General features: G+C 38.7%; 1 protein-coding gene across 1 annotated transcript; it reads right to left on the reverse strand.

The window, feature by feature from the left end:
- Positions 1 to 16205: 16205 nt before the first annotated feature.
- On the reverse strand, positions 16206 to 19326 carry LOC131886900 (large ribosomal subunit protein mL45-like; the record flags this gene model as incomplete). Its single annotated transcript, XM_059235356.1, is given in 8 exon segments — positions 16206 to 16500; positions 16574 to 16739; positions 16813 to 16962; positions 17341 to 17389; positions 17485 to 17636; positions 17702 to 17917; positions 18280 to 18447; positions 19300 to 19326. Coding segments are annotated over 8 exon segments (1092 nt in total), but the record flags the coding sequence as incomplete, so codon positions are not given.
- Positions 19327 to 21845: the final 2519 nt, after the last annotated feature.

The raw sequence follows: 21845 nt of genomic DNA on the forward strand, positions 1-21845 counted from the left end.
CTGTAGAGCTGCTGAGGTGATTCCGATCGGACTGATTGAAACATTCAAGAGAAAACGCGGCCTAATTTTCCGAGTATTTTCACGCTTTTATGCGTTTCCTTACTATCTTTCATTTTACCTTGTACTTTATTGAGCCCATTGTCGTTAATGCTCGAGGAAACCTAGGCATAAGAAAATAGGTATAACTTCTATAATCATGCCATGAGAGCTCTGGTTATGGGTGATGCAATTTTCCTGCTGAATGTGACCACGGTTCCATATGGAAAGAAAATATTTAATATTTTAGTGTGAGGGGCAAGTGCTTTCGTCACTTGAAATCTTTCTTTTGTGAAACGTGGACAAAACGTGCCATTATTTGTGACAGTTCTAGAAGAATGCAATTGTACTGGCTTTCATGAAATTGTGGAAATGTGTTATAACCTTCAAAATGTTGTCAAAATTCAGCCTTAAAGGATTGGAAACAACTCCTAAAGCCAATAATTCAAATGAAGCATATGGCCTTTCTCTCGTGACCTATATTGGCAATGCGACCAATGTTCGTGCCGTATTGCTATAATAAATACCCTTTGTAAAGAAAATATCCGAAGAATATTTTAGGAGACTGAGAAAATGCAAAGACTGATTCGTTTTCTAAGCCTGCCAAGTGTTCCATCAATTCAATAAGCTATATAGACTTGAGGAAATTAAGTTCTAATGTCTAAACATATGTCATTAGTTCAAATCTGTTAACTTTTACAAATTGCAATTTGTTTCTTTGTCGGCTCAGCCACTAGACTAAAGTAAAAAGGAAATCGTTTTTGAAGATTTCGTTTTCTTGTGTTTTTACGTTTCCAACATACACAATTGCCCATCCACTTGAACTGGAAAAGTATTATATTCCAACCAGTCTTGTTTACCTCTTCTATCGAAATTGATCCCTTGTCTTTCGTTTTGGCTTGTTGTGTAACTTTGATTATCTTCAAAACCCACAATGGTCAATCAAATCAAGTTTAAACCATCAAAATTTAGCTACAAAAAAGCTGATCTTGGAGCGAATGTCTGAAGGGAAAAACGACAAAAACAGTAGTAAGCGGATTGAACGATTGATGTTTGGCGGGTCTGTCTAGTCATGCACTCAGTTCGTTTTGTTCAAGGATTGGATTGTCTCGACTGCAATTGCACCGTTCATTGCATGACCGAGAAAGAAAAAAAATCAATTTAACTGAACACACCCTTCAAACAGTTACCAATCAAAGTCAAACCTGGTCCAGAATGGCATAGTAAAAGTGTCGCATGATGTCCCTCCCACGTGGTATAGCACCATGGGTTTGAGTGCACCTTTCCATCTCGCTTTTGAGAAGTCTATGATTGAAGAGCCCTGTTGTGATACTTAATCCCGCGAGTACGGTCCATATTAAAGGATAAAAAATTGGTCTCAACCTACCTGAAAATGGACATGGATTGAGAATGCAATGAAATAGTAATGACACGCGATCGTGTTGACGTGTGTGTGTGTGTGTGTGTATGTGTGCGTTCAGTATATGCAGTACAGTAGGGCATGTCTAATTAATGAATTATTTCAAGAACATTTTAATTCATAACATTACCATTTTAAAATGTCAAATGATGAACGACGTTTTTGTTACCCAAGGAAATGCTTTAAGATGGCCAGTCATTCATTGAAGAAGGCAACAAAAATCGTCTACTTTGTTCTGCAAATACATTGTAAGTTTCAGTTGCCGCAATATCCGGAGAGATGACCCAAGCCAAATCTTTTTATATGAATTGGTCAATGAAAACTAGCATTTAGGAACCAATAAGAATAGTTTTAGTCATTGAAAGGGAAGTCGTTAGACCTCTTCAACTGCTATGATTATAACAATAAATATCGTTGATCTGAAGTAAAAATAACACGATGACTCAAGCAAAAGAAGACCTTAATTTGTTTTTTAGCCTCTCAAGAACAGAAAAAACGCCAATCGTTGTATCATTTTGCAACAAAGAAATATATATCCCAAGACATCCTTTCATTTGTTTGTTTTTTTCTGATTTTTAGAAAGCGTCTAAGTTGACGCGATACTCAAGAGAACAAGCGGTTATCTTAAAAATGCTCAACACCCTGCATTTCAGCAAATTTCAGCAATTTTGTTTCCAATTAAAAGCAAGGTTATTGTCTTAAACATGTTGCCGAACCAAAAGTATGCTAAAAGGCTTCTGAGTGTCAAAAACATGTAAAATCACTCATCATTCCCCGGTTTTTTTTTCAAAAAAAGGAAGGTGAAAATGATTGAACAGATATTTTGCCATAAGTGCCTGTTCAATAAAACTAAAATAAAAAAAAACTTTCAACAAAAAAAATCGTTTATACCTTACAATGCAGTGTGTAGGAGCGGCAGGGTTATCGATAACGATGCCAAGCCAACATTTCAGTTGCATTCGAAGTTCATTTCAAAATCCAAGGGAGCCACTCAGACATTCGTCAAGCCAGGCGTCTAACACAGAGCTGCAAAGAGGTCCAAAGGGACTTGAGTGCTCTCACACGAAAGAAAATCATATTTCGATACGGCTGTGCGGACGTGAATCTTTAGCTTATGATGAATACACGTGAGGGGCTGGAAGACCAAGTTCCCACCCTACAACATCTGACATGTGTGCGGCGATAGCTGAACAACCAGGAGAACTCACCATTTCCCTCAGAGACTAAGCTTGTTTCTATTGATGACTGCCTTTCGATCTATGTACGCTGTCCAAATTATTGTCATGAAATTAGCACATACTTTCTGGACTTTTGGTTAGCAGAGGGTGGGAGTGGTGCGTCTAAGAGCATTGTAGGGCTATGTTAAAGCAAAGGGTGGAATTCATTGCTTCAATTTTAGAAAAAATAAACTAACCTAAAATAGGATTTTGTCAATTATATTGTACTTTGAGATATGATATTTTCATTGAAATCCCGCTCTGAAATCTTTAAATCCATTCAATGACACAAAAATGATATGAGTGAAAGAAATAACAATGAGAATTATTGTTATATTATGGCATTATGTAAATCTTAAGTTTTTGTCAAGAAGGTTCGCTAAATTATGCATTTGCAAAGTTCCAAATAAATGCGGTTCAAACATTGAAAACGACAGTCACATACTCATTGCCTCCATGTTTTAAAAAAGGAGGTTTTTTTAGCGTTTTGAATTAAAAACATTTTGGTTAAATGCAGATTTCTTTTTTTGGTAAACAATGGCACGCATTTTCAAATTTAGAACAGAATGAAACACCGGAGCCTCCAAGAAAGCCAAATATGAAAGGAAAAAAGATCAAATAGTTTGAGCCCCACAAATGTGTCAAAAATGAAATGAAAAATTTCCATTTGCCGATATTAAATTGCCAGCATTTATCCCCACCTGTTTGTTTGCAAAGACGTCCACAATGTCCTAACATAGTTGCTAAAATTCCTGTGCAAGGTTCAAGACTTGACATTTTTCGTTAAGCCTCGGCGATCATGCTTATTATTGAATGTATAGCGTTAGTTGTCCTTATTCCCTATCAAAGATTAACAACAATATCAACAGGCCCCTTGTATGTCTCTAAACTCTCTTGGCAAGATTCAGCTAACTATTTTTGATACTAAATATAGAAAAGCAAGGAGCTTGTTTTTAGACTGGGCTATACCCACAACACTGTTTAAGAGTTTGCTCAAATGCCACCAAGGCTTTTAGTAACAATGATTATTGGTGCAAAAAGAAATGGAAGAAATTGTGTAGCAGAGACATTTCGAAGACAGCTCAAATTTTCAAAATGATTTGATTAAAATCTATAAGAAGGTAATATTTTGAAAAACGCAATCGATAGAGTTTTGAGTAATCTTAGGAACGTTTCAAATGGAATAATTATATCAACATTCATTGATCGGACCATGTGTGATTTCCTGAAGCAAAAACAGAATAGAGTTTTGAATATGAAACTTTTTACTGTTCATTAAGTGCTTTAATACCAACTCAGAGCTACTTTCAAAGGTTTTTTTTTCAACGGTGGCTTATTTTGTTTTTATATTAAAAAAACAGCAACAAGAAGTCTTGACATTGGCGCAAACACTTAATCAAAAATCATAACCACCTTGTAGTAAAGCTTTTTAGGATGTGCAAGTTGCACAAAGAGCACATTCATAGTCCAATACGAGAATAGACAAAATGCTGTAGATGTCCTTTGGAGCTTGGAAAGACGATGGACCGTGAATAATGTGATGACTGAAAATATTTTAGCAAATGTACGGCAGCCATTATTTATTGGCCTCTTAACCCCGCAAATGAAATGATCCCATGTTCAATGTGACAACTCATGTAATGATTTAAAAACCATGAAGACCTTTGAACGTGGTTTGCCCAGGATCGAACCAATGGAAAGCGTTTGCCCTCCTATTACCAAGCACTAATACGCTACGGATTTTATGGCAGCCCTCAGTACGGATTGAGCATTAACCTTTCAAGATGTTATAATATATATATGTGATGAACATTATAGATACATTGTAAAGGATTATTTTGGCACAGTGGCATCAAACCTAGTCAAGATCCTCGTGAAAACAAATTATTCGGTTCGTCAGTGGAACCTCGGGATCTCAAATATATATTCCCTGTACCATATTTTTAGCAATATCTTTGTACACACTTTTACCCTAAGTCAGTCCCTGAACCAAACATCAGGATGATCAAAAATAGATTATTATCTTTGTGTTCCGAGTTAAATTCATCCTCTTGTGAAACTAATCGAAACAATGTCGTATGATCGCGCTTTCCGTTGAAGTACCTTGTCCTAAGGGAGTAGATTTCTGAGATTGAATTGGATGATTTTTGAAATACCCAATGGAGTATAATATGAATGGATTAAGACTTCACGTGAACAAGCCAGTCGGTTCTGGGTTTTCATCGTTTTCATCCTCTGCTTCAAGCACAATCTCCAAGAACTGATTTAGTTTTCTTGTGTTTTCCAACTTCCTTTTTGTACCTTTGGACGGACTCATTGCAAAGCCAATGGTTGTACATATGTTCTTGGTTTACTTCGTTTCCATGCTTATACCGTCAGGGTCTCGTTGGGATTGTTCGTGGGTCATAGAGATTGATGTGACGACCTACCCGTTCTTGGAACAATTTCCAACTTTCGGATCCATTCAAAATGACAGGCTCGAAGGGTTTTTTCATGCACCCACTCGTCGAGCTCTGTTGTCGAGTTCGCCCGACCAAGAATGCATCCAAGACAGACACTGCCTTGTACCACGTACATGGCAATTCTAATCAAAAAGTCACAAATCTTAGGCTTCCTTTGGATTCCCGGAAGGACCAAATATCTCCTCCTCGGCCGGTGAAGTTGTAGTTCTGTATGTATTTGTGAATGCGTGCAAGTATAGGTGTGGGCAAAAGAGATCAAGAACACAAGGCTAAGCACGTGCGGGGCATTGGTATCGACTGATAAGGTTGTTCGTTTTTCATTTTAGATTGTGGAGGACCTTTTTTTTACTTGCCCTCTTTGAACCGCGTTTATACCGGATGAGTTGTGTCCTGTTTGAAACTGACGCTCTAATTTATGCAACTATTCTATTTCGTCGCTTCCAATTAAAACCCCGTGGATATTATGTCCAGATTTTGATTTTTTATATTCATTTCGTTTAGCGAAGAGCCCGTCGCAGTTTTTGTACATTGAATAGTCAGCAAATGGTTGATGAAGGCGCAAAAAGTGGAAAATTGTGAATTCTGCTTAAGTCGTGAGTACAATTCCTGAAAAATCTTTGGAAAGAAATACAATAGCTTAACAAGAAATGACACATTCATCCCTCAACCAAATATTGGAAGAAAATCAGTCAAGTTGTTATTGGTGTGTTAACGGCTTATAAATGAAGTCAATGGTCTTGAAATATATTAAAGGTATCTCAGCAAATATCAAGATCCTAATCCAGCTCCTTTTCCGTGACTCGATTGCACATTTGCATAATGCATAACCTGTATGGCTTCAAAACCCTCTGGCAAGTCTGGACACCAGTTTTTAAAGGCATCATTTTTTTTTCAAAAAGAAAAAAGCGCATATCCCTCTCGAAGGCTCTCTGAGGGTTCAAGATGAGAAACAGTGCTAGAACTATGGCAGTCTTGCCAGAGCCGTGAACACAATGTGATTTGTACGAACACCCTCAATGCCATGTTGACTCTTGAGTGAGGCCTGATCACTGAAGGCGACGCCACAACAAACCACCCTACACAACTTTGCATACAACCTAGCATCAACGGGTGGATGGATGGACGGATGGATGGATGCCACACCACCCCCGGTCTCGGGTATAGTAACACATCCTACTGTGTGTACATTGTTCGACGGTTTCGGCTTCCCAACCATTTTGTTTCCCTATGTTGTGCATTTGATTTCCGCGAAGCGTTCTCCACTTCTGAGGAAATCGCCTCAAATGTGCCTTTCATAGTTGGCGGAGACTTCTTTTGTTCACAGGCAACCAAACCAAGGAGATCGACTTCGATGTGCAAGCACCACACCATCACAGACCAAGAGTGAAGGAGCGAAAATTCGTGAGTCTGTCTTGATCTGACTTAATCAGGTCTTTGAGGAGACAACATCCCAAAACGTTGGTTCACCCTCCGTCCAAGGGTCCAAAGTACGTACATGTACTCGAACAACAGAGCAGGGCAGTTGATTGTTGGTGTAGTTGCTGGTTGGACAGTAGTTGTCATTAAGTCGAGCTCAGGAGCCAATTCTAGGAAATCGACAACGCTCTCTCTCTCTCTCTCTCTCCCGCTCTCTTTCGCCACCTTTTCGCTCCTTTTCCTTCCTTCCTTTTTTTCTTCCTTCCCTTCCGTTTTCATTTCTATTGTTGTTGCCGTTGCTGATGCTGTTGTTACCGTTTTGGCCCTTGGGCCTCACTCCGCTAGATTATCGCTTTCCCGACGGACTTGCGCACCTCTTTCTTCATGATTAGTTACACCTCTTTGAAGTGTTTTGCCAAAGGATTGATGATAGTTCACTACAAGTAAAATGAATAGTGATCGAGAATGGGTCAAGACGAGGCGAGATAGGCATCTGGAGCAGACCTATCTTGATCTGGTTCTCATGGATTTTGCAACGTGGAATTGTGAATTCGATGCAGTTGTTTTGGGGGACTTGTAGTCAGTGGTCAGATCTTGGGCTTTTAATGACTTGACGATTTTTGCTTGATTTTCTCAAAGCCCCATGTCCAGACAAGAATCATCGATGAGGATCAGGGGAGGGACCACGAGGAGACGTCGTGATTTGCCTGGACTATTGAAGTGCGCGACTTGCTTCAGGGCGTTTGGATTATGAGATAAGAGATAAGACAATGGTTTCAATACACCAGAACCGGTCAAAGTCAAGACTTTTTGCATTTTTGTCATGCGCAAGGGAACTATTAATGTAAACATTTAAAGTTTCAGGCAATGCTTGGTCCAATGATGGCTGAATTTGGTTTGAAGCAGACAAATATCAAGGAAAAGCGCCTTTCCTCAATGGCACAAGTCGATATCACGTTCTAATGTCTGAAACCAGGGGGAGCTAGGGTGGAGATACATAATTTTGGTATCGTTACAATATACAAGGTGTGTTCCTACGTGTCCATTCATGGAGTGGAGTGAAAAGCTCGGTCAAAGATCGAACGCCTTCTAGCGAGGTTTTGTTGAGCTAGGCGTTGCCTCCTGATCAGCTTCATTCCCGCTGAGTGAGTGCTCAATGAATTCCATCTTCATGTTCAAGCACTTGATTAGGAGGTAATGCAAAGCTGAAACATTTTTTAGCGAGGTTTCAGAGAGCTTTCCACACCACTACTGACATAATCCATGGCCCATTTGAATTTATGGTTTTTTAAGATGGAACTTTTGGCTTTACTAGAGCCTTTTTAGTGCCATTAAGTTTAGAAATACACAATTCATCCTTACTAAACACAAGCTGGTGCCAAAATATTCGTAAAAATGAGAGCGCAATCATTTGCTATTGCTTGATTCCGGATAAAGACCTCTCTTTTTATCAATTTAACGCTGACTACATCCCCCATAAAAGTCTTCACAAGCCAACAGATGGCGCCACTATCAAGCCTTACTTCGTGTCTTAATTGTTTTTGGGCAGCTGTCGTCCTCAATGAAAGTTAGAATCTTAACGCAAAGTTAAAAGGAATGAAAATTACTGAGGTTTTATATTGCCATCCTGGTCACCGTTGGATTTGGCTTGCCATGCTAGATATAGCGCTGTATGTCAAGCCAATTTGATTATCCCTTCCCAAAGTCGACGAAAATCACAGGGCGCATTAACTCACGAGTGATCATGATCTCATGTTGCTTGATGTAATTACTTCAATTCTCAACGAGATCGAAGCATTTATGTAATTACTTCAAATCCCAACGAGATCGAAACATAATGAAATATCCGGTTTGCGTGACATGCCAATACGATAGCGTAAGGAGTTGAAATAGGTACGGAAGAAAAGTTAGTTTTGGTGTCCAGGTTCCAAGATGTCCCCAAAATAAGCACCCTTCTATCGGCCATTCCAAACAGGCGTAGTAAGTTTGCGACGTCTGGATTGATTTACATGTGCTCGTAAATCTAAATTGATCGCTGTCAAACTCCAACAATGACTGTCGCTCACATGCAGATAGTCCTTGGCAAAACATCATTTCTAATGTTTGGACGGTGTTTTAGAAGTGATTCAAGATTTTGCATTTCACCTTGAGGAAGGTCAGCTCAATACGAAGGAGCCACAACTCAGTTATAAAACGAGTATCGAGCTTCACGTATGTATGTACAGGAACCCGACCCTGGTTACTGTCGATGCATTATGTCTGAATATGACGTGATGGTATGTAATTAATAAATAACCCTTATTAACTGGATCACTTCATTGGAATATGCACACTCCTCGTGCAATTTTTCACGCTCTTTTCCTACGACTAGAAACTGTTAGTAAGCAGTGAATCTAATAAATTCCGATGAATTAGAATGCAAATCGTCCGAATTTGTATTTGATTGTGCATCCGTCTAATTAATCTGTACATAAACATGCAATTAAACATCACATTGTCTCTCGTATTTGATTAGCTCAAGCACGAATGTTTTTTGCGGAAGAAAACCAAAGGCAAAATTGGTAATGGCTTCATAAACTTGTTTTTAGAAAATATCCTATTAACGTTCGTTAATCAAAAATCCAGCACAGTGCCCTCTCAACCATTCAGATTTCATTTACCGACACTAAGTTTTTATCTTTATATAATGTTTTGTTTTTCAATTTCAGACAGAATCGCAAGTTCTGATTTGCTTCCAGAGTTTCAAAGTACATGTATATATTGACTTCTTTATATGGACAAGAAGAAGATACTAGTTGATTTCTCATGAAACATTAACTAGATTCTTGGATGCAATCGTTTTCTCTCCTTTCGTCTCACCCATCTCATCATGGTGGTCAAAAAGCCTGATCAAGTTTTTAGAGAAATACTCCAACCCATCTTAGCATGTTTCAATTGCTCGCAAAACCATAGCGAGCATTTTTGATCTTATCGTTTTCTTCAATTATTGCTCAGATTAAATCTCCAAAAGTTACCAAGATTTGTTTGAATATCTCACTGATGAAACGAGGCTGGTAAGCTGAACATCGAAAAATCCATCTATTGACTTTTCACCAAACAAATTGACCTACATCCTACTAAAACCCATAGGTCCATTGAAGCTATATCTTCATGCACGCACTAGGATTTGTTTTGTTGTTTTCCATTAGACTTAGTCTTCATTGTTTTAGGACCTTGAGTCCTTCACTTGACCTTTAATTGATGCTCAACATCCGTTCACGCTCGACAGGTTATACTGTTCAGTTTCAATTATCCAATTGAGCATAATTGTCTGCATTCAGAGGCGATTAAGTTCTTTAAATGACACGTTTCCGGAGTTGCCTAACTGTATACGGGGACCTTTGCCGAATATTCACCTTGTTATGAAATACCATAATCCTTTAACGTGAATTAAACAAAAAGAATGATTCATGAATCATTAAAGATGAACAAGACTTTTTTTCATTTGGATGATCCAGATGGTAGGAGAAGGACTCTCAACATTTCTTTATGCTTGATTATCTTTTCTTGCTTTCAGAATGAACGGCGAAATTACGGGAATTATCGTTGGTGTGTTAAAAAACCGAATTCCCCCTGTCTAGCCAATTAGGGTCTGGTTGTTTAACTCCACCCTTAAAAGTAACCACGATCCAATAACAAAAAGTCATCAGTAGACATGCTTTCAAATGTGATTGTAAGATTCCTTGACAATATATGGATAGTTTTAACTATGAACTCCCATGTTGGGAACATAATCATTGATTACAATGAAATAATTCATATTTGTTCAGGGTTACGGATTTTTGGAATGAGATATGAAGAATGTCAATAAATGTTTAGAAAATGCCATATCTAAGTGTGCAAAACAAAATGATTAAAACACTTCGAAATCCCTGAATATAGGGTGAATATAAGGTTGGTCAGGGTAGCTAGAAGCTATGTGGTTATGTTTTAATAACGTGTACAACGTGATGAATTGAAAACCCTTGTCAAATTTGAGCAGTTGCATAACTTGGCTGGCTTTATCAAACCCATCGACAAACTTTCTAAATAACACTGCTGTTTAACCCAGATCATCCCTGTATCATGCACAGAATGTGGATTAATATGAAATCCTCATTTTCACTCTATTCGCAACCGCAAACGCAACCTGATCACACTGCGCTACGTTCGTTTATCATTTAGATCCGGACATTATAGAAAAAGACTTAAGAAACCAGTCACAGTCTGGATCATTTATTCATTGAATAAAAAATTCCAGCTCGAAATCTTTCCTATGTGCAAGTAAACAGAGTGATTAGCTGTGGTGGCTGGAATGGTTCGGTTGTACTATTTTCTTGTGCGAGCGAGTACGGATGTGTGTGTTCGTTCACTCAAGTTCGTTGTTTAACATGGTAGTTTCAGTTTGGTCCATCCATGACAGTGAGGGCCGCGGAGACAGGGTTGTCCTCTGCGCTTGATTGGATATGCAGACAACAGCCATCATGCGATGGAAATTATCATATTTGTGCTGAGGTTGAGATTTGTGTTGCGCTTTGTTCTATTAAAGCTAAGCGTAAATTTGATCATATGGGATGACCCCGAGGTCACTTCTAATCGATTCTAACATTGTGTTACAGTACCTTGGACGCGGTACAAAAATAAGGCATTTGGTCCATCCCATCACGAATGAAACCTTATTCAAGTTACGTTTTAAGATTGTTTCTGCTGAATGTTCTTGTTGTAATATTTTCCTTTCAAACATATTACTTATTAACCTTTTTTGTTTCTTCTAAAAACATCAAAATTCAAAGGCAAACATTGGGCAAAGTAGGAGAAATTTTGCACTTCCTAATACATTATATGTTTATCTTATCTGCGGAACCTTTTCATCAGATTATTTTGAATCCACTAAGCCTGGTTCTTATGGAGCTTTGGAATCAGCTTTCCTGGTTAGTCATAAAATGCGTATAAAAATTGCGTTAAAATCATTAAAAATGGATTTTATTTAGACCGAAGGTGTCCTAAGCAAATCCACATGATCCATATAGACAAAGGCAACAGGGCCACTCAAAATTACGATAGAAATACCATTGGCCTAATTTGCTTTTATGATCCAATAAATGAATGGACCACCATTTAGGTTGCGAATGGTCTCTTTTGCTTTCTCATTTACTAATGCACTAACAATTTTTCAATAGTGTCAAACATGTTGATACATTACTTCCTTCACTCGTTTCACTAAATACTTTCTAAAAGCAATTTGTCGCGTTTTAATTGATGAATAATAGAACTATGTCTTGGATGATATGTATGTTTATCAACGAACACTGATTTACTCGCACAGGATGGGAAAATATAAGAACAATGAAGAGGAGGAGGAGGAGGAGCAGAGGCAAAAAGGGAGTGTCTGATTGAAGTGTTGCTCGCGCAGTCTGTTTTGGCGTTTTTTCGTCTTGTTCATGTTGTTGGACTGACATAATTATGAACCACAAAGGACATTAACAAAAAGAAGCACTCGATAAAAAGTGGGGATGATCGTGTTTGAAATCTCTAATGGTTTAGCGGCTTCTTTCGTGACTTACCAAGGATATTTGGACGGGCCATAGCGTACAGAATCTACAATGTTATCTATCTTAGCAACGGAGATATCAGAGAGGAAGGGTGAATACCGTTAAGGTAAACAAGAGGCGGTAGAAAAATCAAGCATCAAAATGCAACTTTGACAATTGAAAGATAAAGTAACTAAAGTCGATGACTGTCACTTAGACCGGAATACAGGTACCGAGGCGATTGATAGACTCGTGGACACTTCAGCATTAAGAATACTGGTGTTTTAACAGAAACGCTACTTCCTTTACATTTAAAAAAAAGTAAAACTAAAAAAAAACTCCAAAGATCCCAAGGGTACTTGCAACTTGCTCGTTACCAGTACTATTAAAATGAAAGGTTATAATTCGTCTATTTATTACCTTTCAATTTTTATATGATATTTGGTCTACCAACGAATTTGAGTTGGTAGACCGAGCTAGTCCTTGAATGTAGGGTTTATCAGGAATGCTATCTAAATATTTGTCCAAGTCTGACTTGAAAGATGCTACCGGATCAAAAAGGCCTACGTATTCCGTACTTATATAAGAGGGAAGCAAATTAAACAATGAAGGAGCCCGAGAAAGAAGAGAGTTGGACTTTATTGTTCGAACTAGCCTGGATTCTCGAGGTCTTGAAGGTGCTCTCAAAACGCACATTGGGCCGCACGTTTGGGATTTAAATATTTTTTTCTTATTTGCCACACTTGCAATTCGTGATGGGTCAATAACGTTTGGGAACATACCTTTAAAATACAATACAAGTGTGGTTATATTAGGTATTTTGCAAACCTTGTTGCCATTTTCAACTATTTTTGTTTCATTGCCATATTTTTTGGTTTTCTGTTCAAGGCAGATCATGGTGTACACGTGTACAGTGCTTTTTTGCAATGGTAGATCTAGACGAGATATATTTTTCTATACAATATGGCAAATAATTTCGGAAATGATAGATATCTGACACACCGGATTGATGTCATCTAATTATCACCACTAACTTATCTAAGCCCTCCAATTTCAAGATCAGACGCGTTGATTCACTTCGGAATTGTCATTGTATTGTATCGATAAGTATTAAGCCTTGAAGGCTTTTAAGGTTATTGTGTCTAGTAGATGGTCGAGAGATCGAGACGATCGAACGAACTTGTCAATTTTTACTTTAAATGTTCGGAGCGATTTGGCATCTCGAGTTTCATGATCCAGGGCGTTCCACAGCTCCCTTGATGATGGCTATCCACGTTGAATAATCCCGCCATGCTTACTATACTGTACAACTGGGAGGGAGAAGCAAAATGGTTTTATAGGTTTTTTTTTTTATCTATTGATTTCTCAAAAAATGCTATATCGAGACCGGTGTTAAGGTGGATGTCATTTCGTGATACACTCCTAGTCAGGAAGTGGAGGCTTTAGTGTTATTATATCATCGAAAGGATGGTCCGTAGCATTGATGGCTTTCCGTGTTTCAAGCAGAATGGATTTTGAGCACTTTACGAACCTTAATTCATTTGAATCATGTAGCCAAGTGGGACCATCTACATTATAGACACGGTTGTGGATCGCCGAGGCCGTGGGCTCGGATCCCGTCTTCCGAAAGAAGACTATCAAACATCCATCGACGCTCTGGAAACTTGGTAGTGCTGGCAAATTGAATCGACATGATTAATCTTAAGGAGCAAATGCTAAACCTCATGGAGAACTAGTTTTGTTTTGAATTTAGTCCTCTTCGTCAGATGTCTAATATTTTTCAGGTTTCGAAAATTGCCTTATTCGAAGGAGTTCGTGCAGCCGAACGTGGTCCATGAACCAGGGCCGAAAAGGCAAGGGATCTTTTTGCCGTATGTCGTGGGTTCAAATCCTAGTCCCGGATAATATTCTTCCGCCGTCGAGGAAGTAGACAAGTACAGTTTGTCTGCCAATTCTTTAAAATATTTCTTATTGATAGTAGAAGAGAAAGAATCCGCTCCTCATTGAGTGACGTGGGCCAACTGTAAATAGCTTCATGGCATTTTTCTCAGTTCAGTTAAAGAGAGCATGGGGAGTTAATAGAGTGCGCATCTCCCACGTATAATTTGTGCTATTCGAATGCGCATACATATCTAATCTTGTTTAAATACGTTGTCAATCTTCCGGCTTCCACTTCAAGTGAGTGCTTCCAGAGAAAGCTCAAAAAGAATTGGCAAATTTAAAGCCAGAAATACTTCAAAACCCTAAAAAAAATGCTTGCCATATCGAATATCCAAGTACATTGAGAAGCGAGCCTCATCTAGCAATCCTAGCTATTCTTTCTAAATCAATTGCAACTGGAAGTAGGACGTAAAACCAAGAAATACATTAGTAGGAAGTAGGACGTAAAACCAAGAAATACATTAGTAATGAAATTACAAGCTCCGAAATTACAGTAACTTGTTCCTTTTTTCGAAGAAGGAGCTGTAATCCCATTACAATTGTTAATAGTGTAGTTGTAAGAGCATCAAACAGTCCAAAAAATCCTCGTTACCAGTTCCCTTTTTTTGTTTTCAACCCTCAAAGCGGCATTTATTTTCTCAGTTTTCCCTTCAACTAAGTGAAGGAATCTTTCAGCTTTTCCGGCAATCTTCCAAGAAATTGTCAAATGCCGAAACATGAAAATGACAAACGAAATGATTTGCCATAATGTTCTCTGAATAGGAAAGATCAGGGGTAACATTTGTGCTTACTCTTAGCAACATGGAAGATGTCCATAACTTTAAATTTAGTTATGTTAGCAACCCGTCACGGTTTCTCTTAGTATCTCCTCAGTTAAGTATGGTTGGTCTAGAAGACCTCATTGAGAGCGTCATTTTTAAGTACCTGATTGGTGAGAAATGATCTTTGGGCTTCGGTATGTTTTACCCAAAATTCTCAACTTTCCCCATTTCCATAATTTAAGGCACAGACAGGTTACTTGCCGAATTCGACCATTTGACAATTTCTAATGTCGCTTTTCCATCATTGACTTTGTGTTATTGTTGTATGCCTTGATCAATCGGTACCAACCACTTATAAGCTAAGTAAAATAACAACTATTAAGTAATAAACCAGGAGCTAGTGTAGCCGAGCAGACTACGGGGCAGCTCAAACTAGGCAAACATGCATCCTCTCTTAGAGAGAATTTCGGGGACCCCGATCCCGGTAGAAATTCCTTTTCTCTTTTCATTGTTCAATTTGCTGCCGTCAAATATTCGTAAGAAATATGTAGGTGTTGATCCAGTAGCAGGATAAAAGCCAGATTTGGAGCAGTGTTTGACTAAAATTCCTGACCAACCCTATATTTCAGGGTTAGCCAGATCCCGCAACTCCAATTCATTGGTCGATCAAGTATTTTATGAAGATAAAGACAAGTAAAGTATGTCAGTTTTTCGTCTTGAATTGCTGGGAATTCCATTCCCAGTAGCACTATGGAAGTCTGCCAAAAAAATGAATAAAATGAAATAAAATTTCGCAGTATGAAGTTTTGACCTGATGAGTTTTAACGAAAGTAATTGCAACATTGAGCTTTTTTTTCGAGGAATAGCTTTGTAATTAATTTTTTTTTTTGGACCAAGGCAACAGGTCTTGTAATCCGTTCCTTTTATTGAGGAACGATTCTTAGAGTCGTGGTAAAAACCGATCGGAACGAATTTGTGTCAAGGTTTAAGTGATGAGTTGTCAAATTGTGCGATTTTTTCTCTTGTAAGATGCAATTGTTGTTGAAAATAATAAATGACTTTAGGTTCTTTTGAAAAACACTTTGAAGTGCTTTGGAACCTCTCATGTTCTTGGCCTATTTTGGGATGCTTGGATTTCCTTTTCGTCTGCAGCAGTCTTCAACGTTGCTAAAACTTATATTTTATCATGATATGGATGGAATCATGTTTTCGATTTGAAATCATAGAATCATCTTTCAATGTTCTCAAACGAACCGGGAACAAACTATCTTGCTTGAGCTACGCGAACTACATATGCACAAAATCACAATGGTGAACTAACAACAAGAATTTGCAACGTATTCAATCTCCAGAAACGAAAACGTTCAGTTTACTCTATCACGAAAAATCATCAACCAAACAAAGATGGTTCGGTCGGCTCGTATTTTCTTACTCAACTTTCAATTGAAGTTTCAAAATTTCAAGCTAAAAGATAGAAAATATCATCTGAAACAGTTCGGGTTTAACGATATCAACTCATTCTTTATCACCGCATTCATTTACTCTTAGCAATAACACGATTGAACCGGTCATAAATGGGCGCATCCGACTCGTCCGTGGTGCTGCTTTCGGCCTCATTGCTCTTGGTGGCCTCTTCATCTGTAATGATCTCTTCCTCCATAGGAGCTTCATCTTTCCGGAGGACTCGAGTTAGTCGACCTAAACCAATCGGAAAAAATAATAACATATAATCCACTAGAACCCAAACTCACCCATTGCACGCAATAATCACCTGGAGTTCGATTATCTTGCCAATCGGGAATGATCTTGCCATGAACCCGCCATGTCCCGTACAAATTGGCCGCATGTTTTTCAAACACCACGTACTCCAACACATCTTTGGCAACAGTGGGATGGCCTTGGATTAGTCGTCCGAAGCGATCGTATACGGCGAGAATCTGATATGTAAATAAGATATAGAAAAAAAGTATTGTATTGGAGATGGGAGATCACTACTGTTGTCTCACGTACCTGTTGGGAGTGAAATCGAACTGTGACTTGAGCGAACAAATTGTTCTTGGTGAAAGCATCGTTAGCCCGAATCTGGACCGTTTTGGGGGGCTCGAGGGATTTGATGAACTTCCAATAGATGGTTTTATTCTCCGTGTTGTAAAGCATTTCCTAATAGAAAATTTGTTATTTTCAACCCATCAACAACTGCAAATCTCAATGCGTGTCTTGGTATTGAATCAATCTTTGGCAGTTTACCGAGTAAGATGAAGAACGGAGTGAGTTTAAATGATAACAACATAGCTCGGTTTGAAAACTTTCAGTCATAACAAAAGAACCATATTTATTGCCTACAGATATTTTCTATCATGAGGATCCTCACTAGAAATACGAATGCGACAAATTGTGCTAATCAATGCACCATGCCCGCAAGTTGTTCACAAGCTCTTTAGGGTAATCAAGTCAGGGTCTTTCCGTAACCAAAACATTGGGAAAACATCATCCGAAGCTCATCAATACAATTTGCCTATTCATTTGCCATACACTTACCGGATAAGCTTTTTCTGTGGCATACTTATGGAGATCATCCTCATCGTGCCTGAAAAACAAGTAGATCAAAGTCAGCTCTGTTTCACTTGAATCGCACACTCTATCCACACAAAGGCCAGTTTGAAGAAGCTAAAAATCACACACCTGGCCAAGGCTTCATGAGCTTGAATGTAGATCTCCTGGGAGGCTTCGGCGAACTGCCGGGGATCAAAATCCTCTTCAAATCGACGGAGTTTTCGCGTGGCCAATAAAGTTTTACCTTTCCTCTGAACAACCAAAGCGCTATCTTTAGCTCCCTGTGTGTATATATAAAAAAAAATAACCCAATGAACTAGCTCCACATCACATTAAGAGCCTTTACTTGTTTGGACAGAAGCGAGGCCTTTCCGTCACCCTCAGGGGGCTCAAAAGGTTCCATTAACATGCCCGTGCATGACGTGTAGACGGGGATTTCATTGTCAGACTCATGTCGCATCAGACCGCGTTCCTTATAAAAATCTCGGATTTCCGCAGGACTCGCCTCTTTACTTTGCATCTTCCGCAGAAAGTCCGAATCCGGCAAATCTGGTCGCAGGATCTGACAATAAATACACAGTGCGGGTTAACTAGCCAAGATTAAGATGGATTTAAGTACATGGCAAGCCTCAACTCTAACTAACTTTGCATGATAATAAAAAAAGCTGACCGGTAGTTATCATCATTTTTTGAATTATTATTTTGCGGACTTCCAGCAACCAGCAGTTCTCCCAAGATGGGAAAAAGGTATTAATCTGACTTGAGTTTACATTCATATCATATTTGATCCACCAACGAGTTGAGTTGGAGGATCTGGCAAGCCCTTGAATGTACGTATTTGGCTATCATATTTCAGTGCACCAAAGTGAAGAAAAGGAAAAGCAAAATTTATCCAGTGGATCATATTTTGGCATACTCCCTTACCTTCATGGCTCGAGCCTTTCGATTTTCAGGATGCCAATGTCGATTGGGTCGAAATCTCCCACGAGGTATAGGTTTGTGCTCATTGCCCCACCCCAAGATAAGGGGCGTAACATGCAATGCCCGTTGGGTGTGCCATGTCCCTGATAGTGATCCCACACCTGATACGATCTGAAATCATGATAAACAAGTTATTTACACTTGATCATGCAACCCTCATTTTCGGATTTGATGGGTGTGAATTCTGACGAAGTACTTGCTTATTTGACAGTTAGTTGTTACTTAACGACTTGAGTTACCTGGTTTGTATAAACTTACATTTTGAGCAACCTTTGATGACCAGCACCGCGGAAAAGCTACAAAAAAGTCCAGTTTTACTCAGGTTACCATAAACAGTAACTAGCCTTGAAGTGGATGCTAAGTTTGCACATTGAAAATAAAACATTGCAAACAGAACCATTTACGTTCCTTGGATCAAGCAATCGTTCAAGCACATTGTGGAAATCTCCGAGGGAGTTATGAATGATACTCATTTTACTATACACTATTCCTTTCACAGTGAATTATCTCCATTTCTAACTCAATTAAAAGCCTTGATAATTTCAATTACTGCCAATTCATGCAATTAACGAATATTGTCAAGTTAAAGGAAGGATTACTCTGGCACAGGGCATTCACTTAAATATATTTCTTTTCACTTAGCCTTTTATAATCTGCAGTTCTGAGCAAAGCAAAATATCCAGCACATGTTGTCAAACACACCACAAGGTTTAAAGCCCGTATAAATGGTACGCAATGTTGATGAGCACTGTAAAATAATAGGGCAACAAAATCGAATTCAAATCTTCCTCACAAACCTCTGGCCATCTCAGATCAGGTCAATGTTTAACGAAGGTGATATGTATTTTCTTCATGATTCTAATCAAATGCTTTGGACCCAGAAAGCTGATGTAATGGCCAAGAATGGTCAGGATTAGCGATACAAACCCTCTTATAAGACCTTCGGGCCACGCTGAACCTTACTTGTTTGAGCTTTATGCTCGATTGAAGAGAGATCATCCTTTATTCGAAGTGAACACGGCCGTATTTTCCACAAAGTGTGATTCAAGAGCGCCAGGCGTAGACACCAGATCATACGACAAGAAACTCAACAGCAGTCCAAATGAGTATGGTCCAAATTTGTTGTTTGTTTACTCAATCCATGACTTTTATTTAATATTTACGTTAGCTTTACGATAATTGGCAGTATGACCAATAATGCATAAGAAAGTTCCCATCTTGAACGAAAGACGTTCGCATGAGTGAGAGCGTCGAGTGTCGTTTCTAGCTGTCTTCTTATCTGTGCTGTGTTGCCAAGAGCAGACCTTGTTGTTGTGATCCATGTCAAGTGTAAACATTCTGACCGGAGAAACAAGAATAAAGCACTATATCCTTAGAGAAAAATATTTATATGCTTTTATGATAGACTTGGTGGAAAAAGAAGTCATTTATCTCAGACAATTGAATTGAGGCGAAATAATTCAGTTACGCGCAACCTCTTATTGTTCCTGAAAGAATCAACTGTTATGAATGGCATGGCCGTTTTTTTTTACTTCTGATTGATTGGTTAGGTCTCTCTATGTTTGGAAAGATAAAGACCAAAGACCTCTATACCAGCAAAAGTAAGTTCATAAATAGTCCATCGAAATTATTCCAATGAGTAGACAGTAGCTTGTGAAATTTTTTTGCATTGTGCAAATTTCTAATGAGGCTGATAATCGATTTCAGGTATCAACGTATCATCATCCCCGCAATAACAGCGTAGAAAGCGGAACGTTCGCGCAAAAGCCGCAGATATAGAAGCAATAATAAGTAGGGAAAGTATTCCAGATTCTAAGAATAAATGGATACACTTCCGCCGCGTTTTCATGATGACTTCAGTAATTTAACCATAGAAAAAGAAATCGAGGACTATTTGTTTCAGTATCATCTTGTGTAAAATCTCAATTCAAGAGAATTTCGTTCATAACTGAAGATTTCTGTGTGAACAATGAACATTTTTGCATACAGAAGGTGTAAAGACTTTGTTGGGCATCAGCCACTCATGTGTTATAAAAGCCCATTTGCCTGGATTAGGCGCTGTGCATTCTTTTGGCCTTGCCTGCTTTGTGGTTCAATTGACCAAATCCAAACGTAGTCTCGACTGCCCATTCAGCCAACTGAAAATTGGGAAAATTGACTCATGGTTTTCTAAAGACAAGCGGTACTAGGAACGCCACTAGGGGCCTAGTTAGACCAGTTTATTTGCCAAGCTTCCACGTTTTTTCGCTATCAATCTTCAAAAACACACAACAACTTTCCGAAAAAATATACTTGACAATTTTAGTGTTCATTAGTGAGGAAAACGTTCATAAAACGTCATTAATGTATCCTAAATAAGGTAAAAAATTACGTTTGACTAAACTTTGCCTACAAAAAGGCAGCCCTGTAAACCTAAATTTGATAAAAATTGAAGGAGTCAAAGGCATGGCCGGCGTTTCATATTACAGGGTGACTAGAATTAGGCTCAAATTGGTCGTCAAAGTGGCACTGATATGTATGACTGTGATCAACGGTGAAGAAAATAATTGAATAGAACACTTTGCAGCCGTTTCTCGTTGAATAAAATCGATTCTAAGCACTCCAATATCGCGAAAATACGAACCAAAACTATGATAATTAACCGATACATTTGGTGGTTTAGGAAGTGCTTCGGCATTTACATATTCAATTGTGAAAGCAGCTGCAGGAAGGACCTATTTTTCTGCTTGGAGGGTTGTTCTGATGAAGAAAATCCCACACGGGTGGAAGAACGTGAATGTTTTTAGTCACCCTAGACAGGTCTGCCTGTTCAGCCGAGCCAGAATTACTCACGCACTCACAATGGACCGGAAAAAGAGTCGCTCGTGGCAGTCTTTTCATGACTTGGGGCATTCCACCATGATTGCGCTTTTGGCCTACATAGTTCCCCATCACTGGGAAGGATTGCTAACTTCCAAGGGCCAGAAATGGAAATAGTTCAGAGATGACATGGAACGCGATAATACGGGTAACTGAGAAGTGTTTGTCGCAATGAGGTACAAATTGTTAAAACAAACAAATCGCTATAAAATAATTCAAGACTTTTCACATGCAAAGAATCGAACACAAAGTTGGAGACATTTTTAATGCCAATTATAAACTTCAGTCATAAGCGACCCTAAATGAGAAGTAAACTTTGAAAGGATTCAAGGACCTGGAAATTAGCTTTTTGAGGGAACAGCCAATGGGGAATTGTATATTCCTTCACCAAAAAACCAAAGTGACGAGGCTACAGAGGGTTCAACTCTGGTCCGTGCAGTTACGTAAATGTTAATTGAGAGAACGGGCAGAAATAGAGTCTGTTTTATGCAACAGACCTGAGCCTTTGATTTTATAAGACACCACTGACAATTATTTTCCCAAAATTCAAGACTTTAGCTGATGTCATAGGTGACAAAATGAATTTCTGCCATTTGCTAGCACAAAGTGGTCAATTATTTTTTTTTGTCATCCCCGAATGCTTGACAGTG

Source organism: Tigriopus californicus, chromosome 1, assembly GCF_007210705.1.
Source record: "Tigriopus californicus strain San Diego chromosome 1, Tcal_SD_v2.1, whole genome shotgun sequence".
NCBI classification, from domain to species: Eukaryota; Metazoa; Arthropoda; class Copepoda; order Harpacticoida; family Harpacticidae; genus Tigriopus; species Tigriopus californicus.